Raw genomic sequence first — 19,726 nt, forward strand, 5'->3', positions numbered from 1 at the left:
AAAAGAAAAAAACGAAAAAACAAAAAACAGTACAAAAGAGCCTCTAGCAAACACATCAGGAACTCGATCATTTGGTCTTAAAAACACAGTACTAATACCACAAAGCTTTCCCTCCAATCTACTACTAGAAAACACTCATGCCACGGCCCACAGACCCAAAGGAGTCAGAGAAATAAAAACTTGTCCTTCAAAAAGAGAGAGAGAGAGAAAGAGAGAGAAGGGGAAAAAAAAAGACAGCAGTACATAAAGTGCTTCTTTTTTAATGAAACAAATCCAAAAGATGTACAGTCAGGCTCAAGTTGTGCAGTTCACAAGCACGGAAAAACAAACAAATAAAACGACAGAGTTCAGGACAGCTGGAGTTAACCCAGGACCAGGCTGGACTTGCCCCCGGGGGGGTTTCTCCTGGATGGAGCCGGGGCAGGGGCCACAGGGCTGGGCACAGGAGCAGCGGGCACCGGCTTCTCTTCACTCTGCCCCAGGCTTCCCTGGAAGTCTGTGTCCACATTTTCTAGAAAAAGAGAATGGAAATGAACCTAACAATAATTAACCCATTCTGAACATCCAGAACTTGGCAGTTTTTGCCACATACTTTTCATACGATCTTTTTAAAATTATACAAATATGAGTATGGGAGGGTTTTGTTTTTGTTTTTTCTTTTCTTGCCAGTCCTCAGCCTTGAACTCAGGGCCTGAGCACTGTCCTTGGTTATCTCAAGGCTAGAGCTCTACCGCTTGAGCCACAGCAACATTTTTGGATTTTTTCTTTGTATGTGGCACCAAGTAATCAAACCTGGGTCTTTGCGCATGCCAGGCAAGCATTGTATCACTAAGCCAAACTCCTGTCTCTGGTAGGGTTTTTGTTTATTTTATTAATTTTTTTATTTTTTTGGTAATGAGACTTAAATTCAGACCTCAGTGCCTGGTAATATCCTTGAGCTTCTTTTGCTCAAGGCTAATGCCTGCCATTTGAGCCACAGCTCTAATTCCAGCTTTCGGGGGGTTTATTGGAGATCAGAGTCTCATAGACTTTCCTGCCTGGGCTGGCTTTGAACCATGATCTTCAGATCTCAGCCTCCTGAGTAACTAGGGTTACAGGGGTGAGCCACCAGTGCTGGGCTCTGTCTGTATAAGGCATTTCATAAATATTCTGAAGCTTGTAAAAATTATTGTTCATTCCCCATTACAGTTAATGTCCATGAAATTATCTTGACAGAGATTCAAGCTCATTTCTACCTTTCCCTGTCTTTATTTTTTTTTTCTGGGAGGGGAAAAAGGAGGGAGAGTGGGGCCTAGCTTTCTCCTCTTAGGAGCCAAGAATATAGGACTGTACCACTATACCACTTCCCAACAATTCCCAACAATCTTTTTTTTATTTTTTTGGCTAGTCCTGAGTTAAGCTCAGGGCCTGAGCACCGTCCCTGGACTTTCTCAAGGCTAGAGCTCCACCATTCAAGCCTCAGCACCACTTCTGGCTTGTTTCTATGTATGTGGTTTTGAGGAATTGAATCTGGGTCCCCGTGCACACTCTTCAGCTCAAGGCTACCATCCTACCCTTGAGCCAAGCCCACTTCTTGTATTCTAGAGGTTAATTAGAGAAAAGAGTCTCAGATCCTCCTGGGCTGACTTTGAACCTTGATCCTCAGATCTCAGCCTCCAGAGTAGTTAGGATTAGTGTGCCTACCATGCTCAGGAATTCCTAACCATCTTATATTCATTAATGGAACCTTTTTTTTCCACAAAGAGAAAAGGAAAATAAAGCACCACAGGAGATCTAAATCACAGTGTGGCCAGGCCAGGGACTCTGCCCAGGGAGGAGAGGGTGGTTTGTTTCTAATCTGTACTAAAGTTGAATACAATAGAGGAACTGAAAAATAAACATCACTACCTCAATCTTAGACACTTGAAATGTCTGTGTTTGCTCTAATAATTCTGAAGCTGAAGCCTCAAAGGAAAATATTTCTGCTGAAATATACAGACAGACATACTTCATTTTTAGCTATTTATTGCAGTGCTAAGGATCAAACCCAGGGTCTTTGAACATCAAAATAAACATTTTATCTACTCCTGACTTTTCTTTGCCTCTAGTATGATAAGTGAACAAAGACAGCCTTGTCTTGAATACAATAAATAAAGAAATGAAGAAAGCCAGGTGTGGTGGCTCAAGCCTGTAATCCTAGCTACTCAGGAGGCTGACATCTGACTACCAAGGTTCAAAGCCAGCGGGGTACTAAAGACCCTGAGACTCTTATCTCCAATTAACCACTAGAAAACCAGAAGTGGTGTTGTAGCTCGTTGGGTAAGGCAGTGTGCGTCAGTCAGGGGCTTAAACTCTGGCCCTGGGGCCTGGGCGTTGTCCCTGAGCTCTTCAGCTCAAGGCTACCACCCTACTGCTTGAGCCACAGCCCCACTTCCAGTTTTCTGGTGGTTAATTAGAAAGAGGTAAGAGTCTCATGGACTTTCGTGCCCAGGCTGGCTTTGAACCATGATCCTCAGATCTCAGCCTCCTAGGTAACTAGGATTTTACAGGCGTAAGCCACTGCACCTGGCACTACCTACCACTTTGAGCAACAGCTTCACTTCTGCTGGACTGGCTTTCAACTGCACTCCTCAAATCTCAGCCTCTTGAGTAGCTAGGATTATAGGCATGAGCCACCAGTGCCTGGCTTTTTGTATTTTGTACTGCTGGGGATTGTACCCAGGGCCTTGAATGTGCTAGGCAAATACTCTTAACAATGGACTACACTCCCAACCTCTCATAGCCATTCTGATTTTAATTATCCAAAAACTCAACAACTTCTCTTATATCCAAAGCACATCTTATTCAAGTAATCGTGCAGCAGGATCACCCACCCGATGCATCATGGTCACGTCCTGGCAAACGAAATACAAGTTGCCCCAGTCAGGGTCAGAATGATCAAGTGATAAAATTGGTGACCAGCCAAAAAAAAGGGAGGGGGCAGGGCTCAACATGGCCATGTATGCCAATAACCCCGGCACTTATGAGGCTAAGGCAAAAGGTTCTTGAGTTTGAACCCAGCCTGGCTAAACTTGAGTGGAAGAATGTTTGCCTAGCATGCACAGGGGCCTGGACTCGATACTCCAACATACCATCATCACCATCATCACCACCATCATCACCACCACCACCATCATCATCATCATCATCATTAATATAACCACCATACAGACAGCTGGCTCACACATAATCCTAGCCAGCACAAGCAAAGCTTGTGAATGACCCATTCCAACAAATAAGCTAGGCATGGTGGCATAAACCCATAAACCAACTCCAAGGAAGCCTAGGTAGAAGGACTGTAATCTGAAACTCATTTGGGCAAAAAAAAAAAACCAAAAAACTAAAGACCTTATCTCAAACCAAAGTAGGAAAAAAAAAAAGACCCGGAGGTATGGGTTCAGTGGAGAGTGCCTGCTTGTCAAGCACAAGATCCTCCATTCAAAATCACTACTTCCCAAAACAAACAAATAAAAATGAATACCATGGAAGTACCTGACTAGCATACAACTCAAGGTGCTAATTCCCTAAACAAGAGGGGCGGGAAGAGCATTATTACTCAGTAGGTCTGATGACATGTTTCTGTCTTTTGTGGACTCAAACTCACTAATGCTTGATTTCACTCATTAGCTGGCACTCTTATCGCCTGAGGCACGCCTTCAATGTCCCCCAAATGTTAATTATATTCATTGGTCCAAATTAGATCAGCTGATTCCGGGGCTGGGGCACAGCTCATAGAAGACTTGCCTAGATTCCCCAGGCCGCTGGATCTGTACCCTCAGCACCACAAAGAAAACAAAAGATTATCTGACGGCTAAGTGCAGTGTAATTCAGGAAGATGAAAAGCAGTGAAACTAAAGCCTTCACTTGTGGTCCAGAACAGTCTTTACAAATGCCACTAACCAAACACACACAGTAACCGATATGTCTTGGGTCCAGTGTAAGCATGACCTGTCCTGCAAGAAGCCACCCAGACAGTGCTTCCCAGGGCCGAGCAGCTCCTCTGCCTCCTGCCACCTTCCGGAGCACCATCAGAGAGCGGAAGAGGAATTCAGTTCATATAGACTGCATCACAAAATGCAATTATAGAGTGGGGGGCATGCATGGGAATCGCACAGTGAGCCCTTCACACTGTCTAGTCAATATGTGCCAATGAAAAAAGGCAACGGGGAGCCAGGAGGAACCAGATCTGCCTCTTTCACCAAGCGACCTGACTGGTGGCTACAGCCTGACACCTGTAAACTCCGGCTTACACTCATCAGTAATTCACTGGTACTTGTTAAGACTGAAAGTAATTAAGTGGATGATTACAGCTCATTTCCATCTGTAATGGTAATGTGGATGGCTAACTGGAAACTTACAAAACCAGCCAGTGGGTAGCCAAGGTCCGGCTGAATAAGCATCTTAGTATCTGCCGGGGCCTACCGGCAGCAAATTGGGGTTCCTGAAATAGGGGGCAGGGACTGGAAAAATTAGAAGAGAGACAAACACATCGGGTCCGGGAGGTCTGCAGCCCAGGCAAAAACTGCAGCACCCCGTTTATTCTCAACTCAAAGTTTATATCCCTTCTCGAGACCAGGGCACTGCCAGGTGTTACATCCAGATGGTTAATCAGGGAACTGTGGGGCTTGAACTCAGCCTGGGTGCTGTCCTTGAGCTCTTCAGCTCAAGGCTACCACCCTAGCTTTGAGCTAAGCCCCACTTCCCATTTGCTAGAGGTTAACTGGAGATAAGAGTCTCAGATCTTTTTGTGCCTGGGCTGGCTTTGAATCTTGAGCCTCAGATCTCAGCCTCTTGAGTAGCTAGGATTACAGGCATGAGTGACTGTACCCGGCCTTCTGGCTTTTTCTATATATTTTTTTTTTTTTTGCCAGTCTTTGGGTCTGAGCACTGTCTTTGGACTTTCTCAAGGCTATAGCTCTACCACTTGAGCCTCAGAACCACTTCTGGCTTTTTCTATGTATGTGTACTGAGGAATTAAACCCCCGCCTTTGTGCATGCTAAGCAAGCACTCTACCACTAGGCCAAACTCCCAGCCACTACAAGTTATTTTTTTTTTTAAATGCCAATGTAGAGCTATAGTTCATGTGGTAGAGCAAAAGCCTTGGGTAAAAGAAGCTTAGAGATAGTGGGCTCTTAGTTCAAATCCTAGGACCCAAGCAAAAATAAATAAAAACTCTCATAAATAACAAGATTAATGCATTACATTTTTTAAAAGGTTCTCAACTTTTTTTGTTCTAGCCTTTTTCTCCTTGTTAAAATTTAAAATGATTTCCTCTCCACTCATTTTCACATCCAGGTCTCTTTTCCCAACACATTTTTCTAGGGGTGCCAGTCCTAGGCTTGAACTCATAGCTGTACCTTGTCCCTAAGCTTCTTTTGCTCAAGGCTAGCACCCTACCACTTTAGCCATAGCTCCACTTCTAACTTTTTTAGTAATTTAGTGGAGCTAAGTCTCACACACCTCTCTGCCCAGACTGGCTTTGAACTGTGATCCTCAGATCTCAGCCTTCTTAGTAGCTAGGATTACAGGTGTGAGCCACCATTACCTGAATAGAATTATTTGTTTGTTTTATTAAATAGGTTTATCTTTGAACTAAAAAGCTTATTAGGAACCTGAGTAATCTCAAGACATGACTTGAGTTAAAATTCTGATCTGTTCTAAAACTGATTACACAATTCAGTCTTGGGGCAGGAAGTTTGGCCTAGTGGTAGAGTGCCAGACTAGCATACATGAAGAACCAGGTTCTATTCCTCGATACCACATACATAGCTGAAAGTGGTGCTGTGGCTAAAGTGGTAGAGCTCTAGCCTTAAGAAAACCCAAAGAGGGCCAGGAGTTTGGCCTAGTGGTTAAAGTGCTTACCTAGCATGCATGAAGACCCGGGTTCGATTCCTTGGTACCACATACATACAAAAAAGCTGGAAGTGGTGCTGAGGCTCAAGTGGTAGAGCTCTAGCCTTGAGAAAGTCCAAGGACAGTGCTCAGACCCTGAGCTCAAGCCCAGGACTGGCAAAAAAAAAAAAAAAAAGAAAACCCAAAGACAGTGCCCAGGCCCTGAGTTCAAGCCCCAGGACTGGCAAAAAAAACTAATTCAGTCTTCATAACTACTTACCATAGCTGGAGACATAGCTCAGAGGTGGAATGCCAGCCTAGCAAACCAAGACCCAGAGTTCAAACCCACGTACTGCCAATTAAAGGAGGGGAAAAAAGTACTCACCATGAACATGAACATCTCCTTCTCCCTGAAAAAAAAAATTAAAAATGATTCCCTATTTAATGTGTAACACACAAACAGAAGTCACAGTTGACAATGGATAACATTAGGTTGAAATCAGGATTAACTGGAAAAGTAGTTTATCAGGAATGGCCAGTTCATTACAAAACTATACTTGCAAATTAGTTACACTGTGATTTCAAGATCTTTGAATACATATTGTTGAAATGTCTCAAAAAAAAAAAAAAGGGCCAGGTGTCAATGGCTCACACCTGTAATCCTAGCTACTGAGCAGGCTGAGATCTGAGGATCAGAGTTCAAAGCCATCCCAGGCATGAAAGTCCATGAGACTCTTATCTCCAATTAACTACCAGAAAACCAGAAGTGGTGCTATGGCTCAAGTAGTAGAGCGCTAGCTTTGTGCTGAAGTGCTCAGGGCCAGCGTACAGGCCCAAAGTTCAAGCCCCACAACCAACAAAAAGAAATTTCATGGACTTTCCTGCTCAGGATGGCTTCCAACTTTAATCCTCAGATCTCAGCTTCCTGAGTAGCTAAGATTACAGGAGTGAGCCTCCCATACCCAATTTACCACCAGAAAACCAGAAGTGGTGCTGTGGCTCCAAGAAGTAGAGTGAAAAAGCTCAGGGATAGTGCCCAAGCCCCACAACAAACAAAAACCAACAAAGAGAAAAGAACTGAAAGCCTTAGCAAACAAGGAAGTTTAGTTTTTCAACCCCACAGCCCTCCGCCAGTCTTCCCTCATGGCGTCCAGCTGACCTTCAGATCTATGAAGTCCCCAGAGCTTGCTTCTGAGGTGCTCCTGCTCTGAGATCCAGATGACTCCAAATCTTCCCTGCCACCACTAGACTTGGCACCTAGAAACCAAAATATACTTTTTTGAGAAATACAAAAGAAAGCCCTAAAACTAGTATATATGTTCCTGTATTGAGAAATGCTAGTTAATGGTTCAATAAAATCCCAGTCTGACTTCCTTAAGTCTTTAACCCAATCCCCTTTGTAGACTCTCAGTATTGTCCTTTTTTTTTTTTTTTTTGCCAGTCCTGGGCTTGGGCTCAAGGCCTGAACACTGTCCTTGGACTTTCTCAAGGCTTAGCACTCTACCACTTGAGCCTCAGCACCACTTCCAGCTTTTTTTCAATGTATGTGGTACCCAGGAATCGGTACATGCTAGGCAAACACTTTACCACTAGGCCAAACTCCCGGCCCACTAGTATCCATTTTTAAACTTTAATTTCATTCATTCAAATTATCTACAGAACGGAAGCACCTAAGAGTAAAGCTAGAGATAAAAGAGAGTTCTGACAAGGTGCTGGTGGCTTAGGCTTGTAATCCTAGCTATTCAGGAGGCTGAGATCTGAAACTGAGGTTCAAAGCTAACCTTTTTTTTTTTTTTTTTGGTGGGTCATGGGGCTTGAACTAGGCCTCGGCGCTGTCTCTGAACTCTTCAGCTCAAAGATACCAGTCCTACCCCTGGGTCTAGGAGTTATCCCTGAGCTCTTCAGCTCAAGGCTACCACCCTACCCTTGAGCCAAGCTCCACTTACATTTTCTAGGGGTTAACTGGAGATAAAGAGTCTCAAGTCCTTTTGTGCCAGGGCTGGCTTTGAACCTTGAGCCTCAGATCTCAGCTACCTGAGTAGCTAGGATTATAGGCGTGAGCCACCATGCCTGGCTGAAGTCCTTGAGACTCTTATGTCCAACTAACCACCAGAAAACTGAGAGTGGTACTATGGCTCAAAGTGGTAGAGTGCTAGCCTTGAATCAAAGAGCTCAGGGGCAGCACTCAGGCCTATAGTTCAAGCCCCACAACTGACCAAAAAGAGGTGGGGGGGAGAGGAGGAGGGGATGAAAGGGAGAGAGGGGGAGGGAGGGAGGGGAAGAGAGAGAGAGAGAGAGAGAGAGAGAGAGAGAGAGAGAGAGAGAGAGAGAGAGAGAGCGCGCGCGCGCGCAACACTTCTCAAAAGACCAGGCCAGTCACGTAGCTCAGGCTGGTCTTGAACTCCTACTCTTGTAGGCTCAAACTCCCGAGTGTTGACATTACAGGGGCACTACACCATAACTGGCTAGAATATCCCACCTGTTTCTTCTCCTACTAAGCTTGAACAGTTGCTCATTTCACCCCCATTAAGTTAGGCTTTGTTGGCCAACATAAAACCAGTAGTTACAGCTAAACACAGTACCTGCCGGCTTGGCCCAAGAAGGGGGATTTTCTTCAGGCGTCCCGAAGATGTTAGAGGCCATTTTGTTCTTCCTCACTGGCTGTTCAGTTGGCTCATCAAAGCCTAAGGAAAAATTGGATCCACCACCTGGAGGCCGCAAAACCCTAGAAATGATGTGAAAAGTTCATTCCAGAGCCTATGGAAACATTTCTTGTCCTACCTATTTCCTAATACCCTTCATTTCCCTCACTCATGGACCCCTGCCACCCCCAAAAAGAGAGCTGCTAATAAGAAAAAGGAATTAACTGGTCTACAAGTTCAATGCTGGCTATAGACACTACACACTGCTTTACTGCTTTTCCAATGTATTCACGGCTTTACCATTTTTCAGTTTACAGCTGAAACTGCCCCAGTGCCATCTCAGACCTCAGTCTGCTTGTTGTTGTGAAACTACGGGGTCTCACCCTCCTGGGCAAGTTCTGAAACAGATCTTGTTCTCAGTCTAGTCCTGGGGAAAGCATTTCTAGCTGGGAGCTGGTGGTTCTAGTCTGTAGCCCAAGATGCTGAGGAAGCTGAGATCATTTGAGTTCAGGAGTTAAGAGACCTGCCTAAAAAACATTTATCATTGGGGCCGGGAGTTTGGCCTAGTGGTAGAGTGCTTGCCTAGCATGCACAAAGACCCAGGTTCGATTCCTAGGCACCACATACATAGAAAAAAGCTGGAAGTGGTGCTGAGGCTCAAGTGGTAGAGCTCTAGCCTTGAGAAAGTCCAAGGACAGTGCTCAGGCCCTGAGCTCAAGCCCAGGACTGGCACCAAAAAAAAGGAAAAAAAATATTTATCATGATTTAAAAAAAAGCTCTCAGCCAGAGATGACAGAATGGCAGAGAGGAAGCTCTGGCTCAAGTGGTAGAGCACTACCTTGAACAAAAAAACGTCAAGGACAGTGCCCAGGCCCTGAGTTCAAGCCCCAGGAGCAACACACACACACACACACACACACACACACACACACACACACACACACACACACACACACACACACACACGGCAGAACTGTGGCCCAAGTGATAGAGCCAGCCTTGAGCATAAAAGCTAAAAGAGGGGTAGGAATGTGGCTTAGTGGTAGAGTGCTTGCCTAGCATGCATGAAGCTCTGGGTTTGACAGGACAAAGAAAGCCCAACACCTCTGGGGTCCCAGAAGTCCACAATAATTTGAAAACTGAAAAGAAACATGGTTCTTTTTACTCAGAGTAGGAAATAAATGCAATTTGAAACAGGAGTATTGCTTGCTTATTAGAATGGAAATGATGAGGAAAAAGCCAAGAGAGCTCAGCATTTTCTTACGTTATAAACTTCCTAAGACTAGGAGTGAGCCCCCACCCTCCAACTGCACAGCTGAACTCATACACTCTTTCTAAATAACACTTTGTGAGTTGCTTAGCCTCTCTGTGCCTGGGTTTTCTCCTCTATGAAATAAGGATAATAGTATCTGTCTCAGAAGACTATTATTACAGGAGTATCCTATATAATCTGGAATCTGGCAATCATGTGCATAAGCTGTTATTATAACCATATAAATGTCACCACAGGGCTGGGAATGTGGCCTAGTGGTAGAGTGCTTGCCTAGCATGCATGGGTTCGATTCCTCAGTACCACATACATAGAAAAAGCTGAAAGTGGCTCTATGGCTCAAGTAGTAGAGTGCTAGACTTGAGCAAAAGCAGCTTAGGGATAGTGCTCAGGCCCTGAGTTCAAGCCCCAGGACTTCCCCCCACCCCCCACAAAAAAAAAGTCATCATAATGTTATCTGAGTTTCATCTCACTGAAGGGATTTTAGGTGGATTTTAATGTCATATATAATATATATTACATACATACACATATATACATATGTGTTTGTTTTAATCATTAAAAAATTAAAACTTATGGGGGCTGTGCCTGCTAAGCAGCTGAAGCCACACCCCCAACCCTTTCTGCTTCAGATATGGTCTTTTGCCAGGACCAGCCTTGAATTTTTATCCTCCAGTGTAGCTGCAATTACAGATGTTTTCTGCCTCAGGCTTGAGCGTTGGCATTACTGGGGAGTCCTGGGATTACAAGAATGCACCACCACTTCTGACAATATTACTTTTCCCACACAGCTCATTCTGGATCCCCAGACAGAATATGCTAGCTTCTCAGTTCGCTTAGGTATATGCTGGCACCCTGGCTCCTCTACTTCCTTTTGTGCTAGGCTCCACAGTTCTGCAAAAGCAAGACTTGTGCAGAAAAAAGAAGGGGAATCTCACAAACTCTGCCCCCAGGAAGTATGGGCTCTTTATAGACAGATGTAAGACAGTCCTAACCATCACTCCAACCAGTCAGGCCCTGCCTTTTCCTTCAGTAGTTAATCTCCACATGGGAACTTTCACTGGCTTGCATTCTCTTGCCTGAAGCACCATCCACTCTCCTAGTTCCTAGTCAAACTCCCAACACATCTTTACAAACTCAGCCTCCTCCTGGAGTCACAGAGTATGGGAGTGAGGCCCAGTAGGGGTGGATTAGAGTGCCTGGGGGAGTCACCAGTCTTCCACAAAAAAACAGCCAAGAAAGTCTTCTGGCTTTGTGAATCAAGTCTTCGTGAAACATTCACTGTCCTGCTGCCTGGCAGTCACAGAAACTGCAAAGATGCTTGTGGCTCATCTTCCTATCTTTGTTTTCCTAAGTAACTAACTGGTGTTTTTTTGTTTTGTTTGTTTTTTAAAGCCATTTACCAGTGGAAAAATCACACATGGAGTTCAGGTCCTACAAACACAAGTAGGCTTAGGCCTGCAGGTGGTAGGGAGGTGGAGTGCTCAGCTGGGTTCTGGCTAGTTCAAGAGCCTCGTGTCAATTGTGTGCATGTACAGACATGTCACAATGAAACCCTCCTTGCACAATCCATGTATGCCAACTTAAAAAAAAATAAAAAGTTAAAAACACAGTTTCATACATTATACACACACACACACACACACACACACACACACACACACACACACACAAAGAGTTAGAGCAGAGGGAGCCCCACGCTGCTCTAAATAATGCCTAGCATTATGAATCGTCAGTAGCTGGCAGGCTGATAACAAGAGCTGCAGGGGTTTCTGTGGGTTCACACACAATGCCATATATCTCTTTAAACTACACACACGAACATTCAGTGTTCTGATTAAGGTAGCCCCTCTAGTTGCCTCTTCTGAATACAATACTAATACACTAATGTCTGCCTTTAGTTAAATGTAATACTCACTTCAAGCTAAACAAAAATTTCACTCAGGTGGGCGTGGTGGTGCACAAATGTAACACAAGCACTTACACTCAGGATGCTAAGGCAGGAAGGTTGGGAATTCAAGGCCAGCCTGGGATATAGTAACCAAGACACTGCCTCAAAACCACAGAAATCACAATCCATTCTGAGACTAACTACACTCCTTTACAAAAGGTGAAATGTTTAAAATCTCAGATATTAAATATCATTTAAATGCACTACATAAGTGTGTTCAGACATGTATTTTATAAAAATGATAATTTTATATTTAACAGAAACAGATTCCTAACAAATCTTCTTTTAGAGTAATGTCTGAAAGGATTATGTTTTATCATTTATGCCATTTATCAATAAAGACTGAAATACTAGAATCATCAACTTGCTTCATTGTCACTTGCTTTATTCTGGGAATTTAGAGTGATTTTCTTTGCTAATCATAATTTTAAAACCTTATGACTTATTTTAGCCAGATAAGACTCTTTAGAACCCTAGTGCGCTTAGAAATATTTCTGGCAAGGGGTTGGGGTAAGGGGGTGGGATGGGGAGCAAGAATGTGGTACTAGCACCCAAACATCAGTCTAAAACAAGTCAAAGCTCTGTCCTGTCCAACTTCCAGGGGTCTGTTTCGCTCCTCCTGCAACAGCAGGTAATACCAACTCAGATGACGTCAGTGTTGTTGAGACCATTTGAAATAGCAAGATCCCCAAACAAAGGATTTGATCATAAGACAAAGTACTCCAGTTTTATTTTTTAATATTTCTTTCCAAAGCACAAATGCTATAACTACATCAGGACCACCTAGTTAAGGCTTAACAAAAATGATGTATTATACATAAGCATCATTTTTTTTAAGACTCCTGTCTTCTCTCTTTAAACCCTAGAGTTTTCATATGATCTTTACAGATCATTACCACTACACTAAATTTGTAATGAGGTTACAGAGGCAGAAGAGTACTACTGAAAAACAGAAGTGTTTAGGAGAATTAGGTGGGATCACAAAAGAAAGGAGCAAAGTAAATGCTACAGCAATGCTACCAGTGCCCAGACAATACTGGAGGGAGACAGATGACAAAGATGAATTAAAACATAATGTAGGAAGAAAAACAAGCAGAATTCCTTTGACCTGGGTACTGAAATTCTTTACAAAGCATTAAACTCAACTCAACCCCAACGGATGAAACCCCAGATGGCACAGTATCACTCTAACAACTGAAGTTTGACCAGCAGAAAGTTGACCTCCTCACACAAAATGGAAAAGCAAGGCTCAGTTTATCCCAGTGCACTCTGATACAATTATCTCATTGGAAGGATGACAACAGAAGAGGGAGTGACCAGTGTTTTCCTGGGTCTGTACAACTGAAGTTCTCCACCCTCCCTATAATCTGTAATTTCAGTTTCAACAATCTTATCTACTCTTTCCTACGTAGTAAAACTGAAAGGAGTGAGGTTAAAGGTAATGTTCCTTCCGCTTCCTCCTGAAACTCCTCTGCCAGGCTGCTTTTTTGTTTCCAAGTTCTCTAACCCCTGTAAGATATTGCTATTTCACGTCTGTCTCCTTAGCCCCACAAAATGGCTCCCTTTGTGCCTCTTGGCCAGGACCCCAAGGTTGGCCACACAAGACTGCAGGTCCTGATCAATGGAGAATAAATGTCCAGAAAAAGTGAAATCTAAGCTTCCTTAAAGCCCTAAGCAAAGACCCCAGAGAGGCCTATGGAAGATGTTCAGGAAAAGGAAGCTCTCATCTGAGACAATGTGGACACGTCCACAGAACCCAAACCCTTCCACCAAGTTAAGATAGGATTCTGTAAGGGGTTCCTGGTCCAAACTGCGTGTCCAGTGCTCCTCCCCAGAATGTAGTAGGATGAGTGGCCAGAAGGGCCCCCTTTTTCCAGATGGAGACACCACGGAAGAGACAATGGATATCTCCCCGGCCCCGCCCAAGAACAGGAAACCTCCCACTGCAAGGGAACGGGGGCCAGGGATGAACTCATCTGGCAAACGTCAGAGAGAAGTGAAGGGGCTGGCACACACGGACCCGGGTCCCAAGGTTTGAGCGCAGAAAACCCTCCCCGCTGGCTCCTGGCCCCCTGCGCTCGGAAGTGGGCGCCGGGAGGGGGCAGGAGATGGGGGTCTCTCCTTTGTTAGGAAAGGAGAGACACTCGAGAGAGGAGAAAAGACGGTGAAGTCCCGGACGGGAGTTACGCGTCGCGATGTCCAGCCTCCCCGGATCATAAATGCACCTGCCGGGCAGGCCGGGGCAGGGAGTCGGGGGGTGGGGGGGCACCGTCAGGACAGGAGCCAGGCAGGCGGGGCAGATCCGTCACAGGATCTGATCCTTGAGCCCAGGCCTGGGGCCGGTACACGCTGAGAGTCAACACATGGCCAGGAGTAAGGCAGGAGCGCGTGGCCCGGGGGTGGGACAAAGGGGCCTGGCCGCGACGTCCTGCAGCAGGCCCCTGGGACCACGGAGGACCAAGGCCGTCAACCCGGGCAGGAGGCAAGCCCCCCCCCCCAGCGCGTTACACCCCAAACCTGCAGCCGTGCTTCCGAAAACGGGGTGGGGGCGCGCCGACCCCGGCCCACCCCCGTCCCAGACCCCCCCCCCCGCTCCGTGGAAATGAATGGGGAACCGTGGGATCGGGGCGGGGCCGGCGTGTCCAGCGAACCCCGTGGCACAAAGCCGCCCGCGGCAGAGCGCTGCCGCGCGCCCCACACGTTACTGACAACGACCGGTACCTGCGGCCAGCACGGCCCGCCCGCCCGCAGCCGCCCTCGGGCCCTTCAGCCCCACGCGGCTCGGGGGCCGCCCGGCGCCTCACCCCCGCCGCCTCACCGGGAGCTATTCCTGCTGTTGGGATCCACACCCTTGAAGGTGGTCGTGGTGGTCATGGCGCCGAAGGAACGAGGTAGGCTGGCACAGGAGCCGAACGCTGAGAGGCCAGGACCCGAGGGGCACAGAGAGCTCCGGACCCACTGCCGGCCGCTGCTGCAGGAGCCTCCGCCACCGCCTGCCTGCTCCGGCCGAGGATGCCTTTATTGGGCTCTTAAGCCCCGCCCCTACCCCGCCACCATTGGTCGATTCAAATGAACAATTTTGATCCTATTGGTTTGCGGCAGTGCCAAGCACCGTACGGCGTTTTGACGGGCTGCGGAGACCACGGCTCGGCCTAAGCCCGCCTCTTTCGTGGACAGAAAGTATACGGATGTTCCCCCTTCCCCCACCCCAAAATCTCGGATGATGATTGGTTGAGGAGTGGACCCGAGGTGAATTTGCCCAAAGCTCCGTAGCCGTCCTGCTCCGCGTCACCCAAAAAGTTAGCTCACATGAGGAAAATCTGGCTCTGAGGGACTTAGAACCAGCAAACCTAGAGGACATTTCTCATTGTTAACATATACTCATTAATCTTACCTTTTTGATAGAATAGTATACGGGCATCCTTCTTAAAGGTTTAAAAAATGATGGCTGCTGATTCGCTCTTCTTGAGTACCTACTGTGTGTCCCATTTGGAAACGTCTCAAAGCAGTCCCAAAGCAGGAGCGCTATGAGTCAGCAACAGAAAGCACGCCAACTGATCTCTTTTTAAAAGTCTGGAGATGCCTTACATTTTAATGTTACTACTTAGCTGTAATGGATGGTGCATCAGTTGCTCCAAATTTAGGGGCTTCTTTTAAAGTCGGTTAATGCCAGGCAAGGGGGAATGGCCTCATTCCCTCCTACCAAGCTGATCAAGCAGACCCCAGGCGTCTGCAGCTGTTTAGAGCCTTTAAGTCATGACTTGTCCACCTGTCTGAGTAAATCTATCCCTGCAACAAATGCAGACGCACTTGGACCACTCAGGCATGACTGTTTACAAAATCATAATAGGGAAGTCTTGGGTGAAGGAGAAGAAGCAGGTGACAGATACCCCTTCTCATGTCACGCCTATTTCTTCAAAGCGTTTGCCTTTCTTCCCTTTTTTTTTTTTTTTTTTTTTTTTGCTAGTCCTGGGCTTGAACTCATGGCCTGAGCATTGTCCTTGGACTTTCTCAAGGCTTAGCACTCTACCACTTGAGCCTCAGCACCACTTCCAGCTTTTTTCAATGTATGTGGTACCGAGGAATCGAACCTGGGTCTTTGTGCATGCTAGGCAAGCACTCTACCACTAGGCCAAACTCCCAGCCCCAGAATCTTCCCATTTTTAAAAGGATAAGTCTATGGGCTAGGAATGTGGCTTACTGTTAAGAGTACTTGCTTGTAAGGACTGGTTTTAAAATTAATAGATTCTTAGAATTTACTCTCCCCCTAATTCTACAATCCAGTTTGAGTGAACCTTTAAGACCAGTTTTGTTTTGCGAAAATTGGTGCCTGGGCACTGACACATATTTTTGCACTCAAGACTAGTGTTCTACTACTTGAGTCACATCTCCACTTCAGATTTTTTGCTGATTAATTGCAGATACAAGTCTCAAGGACTTATCTGCTCAAGATTTATTGAAACTGTAATTCTCAGATGTCAGCCTCCTGAGTGGTTTCAGCACCCAGCCAGAACTGTTTTTACTGTGATCCAGCACATACACATTAGGCTGAACTGTGGGGATTTGTAGTGTTTGACTGCTTTCTTTGTATTATTATTACTTATTTTTTTGCCAGTCCTGGGCATGGGCTTAGGGCCTGAGCACTGCTCTTGGACTTTCTCAAGGACAGAGCTCTACCACTTGAGCCACAGTACCACTTCTGGTTTTTTTTGTTTTTTGTTTTTTTTTGCCAGTCCTGGGCTTGAGCTCAGGGCCTGAGCACTGTCCTTGGACTTTCTCAAGGCTAGAGCTATACCACTTGAGCCTCAGCACCACTTCTGGCTTTTTTCTATGTATGTGGTACCGAGGAATCGAACCCGGGTCTTCATGCATGCTAGGCAAGTACTTTAACCACTAGGCCAAACTCCTGGCCCCACTTCTGTTTTTTTTTGTAAGTATGTGGTACCAAAAAATCGAACCCAGGTCTTCGTGCATGCTAGGTAAGCACTCTACCGCTAGGCCAAACTCCTGGCCATCTTTGATTGCTTTCGAACTACAACAGCAACTGCTTATATTCAACAATTGGGTTTTGGAGGTATTTGTGTGTGTGTGTGTGTGTGTGTGCTGTAGACCAAACCCAGGAGCCCTCATAGCTAACTCTAGCACTAAGCAATACTTCAACCCCAACTTAATGTGTATATTTTATTAACTATTTCATTGTTTCATTAGTAAAGGAAAAGGTGGTCATGTGCTTTTCAACTTGGTTAAGTGACTCAACTAATGCATAGTGTAATGAGAATTTCTACAAACATTACTTCTTAATACCAGTCTCACTGAGTAGTCCCTAAGTGTATCACTTGTTATTTAACCACCCATATTCACATATATTCTAAGTCCATCACTTTAAAAGCCAAATATAATACCCATCTGTCCATCCTTTTTTTAGCTTCATCTTCACCAAAAAAAGACAAAAATGTGCTATTAAGAGAAACAGCCCTAGAAACTTTTTACATAAACAAAAGTCATTTGTGGACTGGGAATGTGGCCTAGCGGTAGATTGCTCCCCTAGCATGCACAAAGCCCTGGGTTTGATTCCTAGGTACCACATACACAGAAAAAGCCCAAAGTGGCGCAATGGCTCAAGTGGCAGAGCACTAGCCTTGAGCAAAAAGTGTCTAAGAACAGTGCTCAGGCCCTGAGTTGAAGCCCCAGGACTGCCCCCCCCCCCAAAAGGAAAGAAACCAAAGAGTGTGTGCTGTGGCTCCCTATGGCTTCCTAGCTAGTCAGGAAGCTGAGATCAGAATATAATTCAAACTCAGTTCAAAAAAATTCCAGGAGACTGGTACCTCCAATTAGTGACTTTAAAATTAAAAAAAAAAAAAAAAAAAAAAAAGCAAAGCTATTCAGGAGGCTGAAATCTGAGGATCGCAGCTCAAACCCAGCCCGAGCTATAAAGTCTATGAGACTCTTATCTCCAATTAACCACCAGCAAACTGGAAGTGGAACTGTGGCTCAAAGGGTAGGGCAGTAGCCTTGAGATGAAGAGCCTAGGAACGGAGTCCAGGTCCTGAGTTCAAGTCCCAATCCCCCCCCTCCAAAAAAAAAATGGGTCTGCGAGTATGGCCTACTGGTACAGTGCTTGCCTAGCATGCACAAAACCCTTGGTTCCATTACTCAATACCACATACACAGAAAAAGCCAGAAGTGGTGCTGTGACTTAAGGATAGAGCACCTTGAGAAAGCCCAGGCCCAAGGACAGTGCCCAGGCCCTGAGTTCAAGGCCCAAGACTGGCAAAAAAAAAAAAGCCAGTGGCTCTTACCTGTAATCTTAGTTATTCAGGAGGCTGAGATCTGAGGATTGCGGTTCAAAGCTAGCCCTGGTACTAAAGACCTCAGTCTCTTATCTCCATTATCTCCAGTTAACCACTAGCAAACGGTAAGTGGGGCTGTGATTCAAGGGGGGTAGGGCAGTGGCCTTGAGCTGAAGAACTCATGGACAGTGCCCAGGCTCAGAGTTCAAGTCCCAAGCACCACCAAAACAAAAGAAGAAAAAGTGGTAAAACATCTGCCTAGCAAGCATGGACCTCTTGAGTTCAAACCCCAGTACTCAGGGTGTGATACATATGGAAGATAGCTTTCCTATGTTACACTTTTTTTTGGTCAGCTGTGGGGCTTAAACTCAGGGCCTGGGTGCTGTGTCTATAAAGTTTTTCATTGAAAGCTAGCATTCTTTACCACTTTGAGGAGCAGTGTGATTTTCAGTTTTCTGATGGTTAACTGGAGATAAGTCTCACTGACAGGCACCGGTAGCTCATGCCTGTAATCTTAGCTACTTGGGTGGCTAAGATCTGATTATCACAGTTTGAAGCCAGCTCTGGCAAGAAAGTCTGTGAGACTTTTTTATTTTGCCAGTCCTGGGGCTTGAACTCAGGGCCTCAGCACTGTCCCTTTCTTTTTGCACAAGGCTGGCACTCTACCACCTAAGTAACAACATCACTTATAGGTTTTTGTTTATATAATACTGAAGAATTGAATCCAGCCCTCCAATACTAAGCCATATTCACAGGCCATGCTTGAGACTCTTATCTCCTATAATCCACCAGAAAATCAGAAGTGGAACTGTGGCTAGAATTAGTAAAGTGTTAGCCTGAGCAAAAGAGCTCAGGGACAGTGTCCAGATCCTGAGTTCAAATTCACAACTGACAAAAGAAGAAAAAAAAAATCTCATCTTTCCTGCCTGGGCTTGCTTCAAAGCATGATCTCCTCATATCTCAGCCTCCTGAGTAATGTAACAGGCCTGAGACACCAGTGCCTGATACAGCAATTTTTTGCCAGTCTGGGGACTTGAATTCAAGGCCTGGGCAATGTCCTTGGGCTTTCTCAAGGCTAGTGCTCTACCATTTGAGCCACACACCACTTCCAGCTTTTTCTGTGTATATGGTATCAAGGAATCGAACCTAGGGATTTGTGCACACTAGGCAAGCACTCTACCATTAGCCCACACTCCCAGCCCCACAAATTTTAAATTTTATTTTTGCCAGGACTAGGGTTTGAAGTTTAGATTTCATGCTTACTTAGTTTACACTTGAGCCACACCTGTAAGCTATCCCTACAAACTAAATGGAAGTTACTCTAGCTTGATTTGTTGCTTTGTTTTTCAATACTAGGGTTTGAAATTAAGAGTGCAATTGGGAGTTACTCAACACTCAGACCATGCCCCCATCCTTAAAATGAACATAACTTCTAGTTTCCTATTATTTTCCTCCTCTTAGTTCAAACCCTAAAGATTATGTGGATAGCCAGACTATCAGTAGCTCATGACTATGATTCTAGCTTCTCAGGAGACTGAGATCTGAACACAGTAGTTCAAAGCCAGCCTAGGTAGGAAAGTCCAGACTCATAAGGCCCAAAATCTAAGCTCTAGGACCAGCACACATAGATAAAGGGATTACATGGCTTAGGTTTACACTTTTTCTCAATTCTATGCTATTTTTCTTAAAGGAAAACAAGAATAAAACAAAAACACTTGCCAG

At 45.3% G+C, this 19,726-nt stretch overlaps 1 protein-coding gene across 3 annotated transcripts; it reads right to left on the reverse strand.

Annotated features, from left to right (window-relative positions):
• Window positions 1-244: 244 nt before the first annotated feature.
• Window positions 245-14,721, reverse strand: Jpt1 (Jupiter microtubule associated homolog 1). Of its 3 annotated transcripts, none has more exons than XM_090350261.1 (5): window positions 14,533-14,717; window positions 8,434-8,576; window positions 7,011-7,108; window positions 6,237-6,261; window positions 245-511 (listed from the first exon to the last, which is right to left on the reverse strand). In XM_090350261.1, exons 1-5 carry the CDS (start codon window positions 14,586-14,588, stop codon window positions 363-365), a joined length of 471 nt encoding a protein of 156 aa, XP_090206387.1. In that variant the 5' UTR covers window positions 14,589-14,717; the 3' UTR covers window positions 245-362. The 3 variants fall into 3 exon arrangements, with proteins under 3 accessions (XP_090206387.1, XP_090206388.1, XP_090206389.1); XM_090350262.1 differs by lacking the exon at window positions 14,533-14,717 and adding an exon at window positions 14,232-14,339; XM_090350263.1 differs by lacking the exon at window positions 6,237-6,261 and having other exon boundaries at window positions 14,533-14,721.
• Between the last annotated feature and the right edge of the window lie 5,005 nt (window positions 14,722-19,726).

This window comes from Megascapheus bottae, chromosome 17 (assembly GCF_031878675.1).
Source record: "Megascapheus bottae isolate mThoBot1 chromosome 17, mThoBot2.hap1, whole genome shotgun sequence".
NCBI lineage: Eukaryota > Metazoa > Chordata > Mammalia > Rodentia > Geomyidae > Megascapheus > Megascapheus bottae.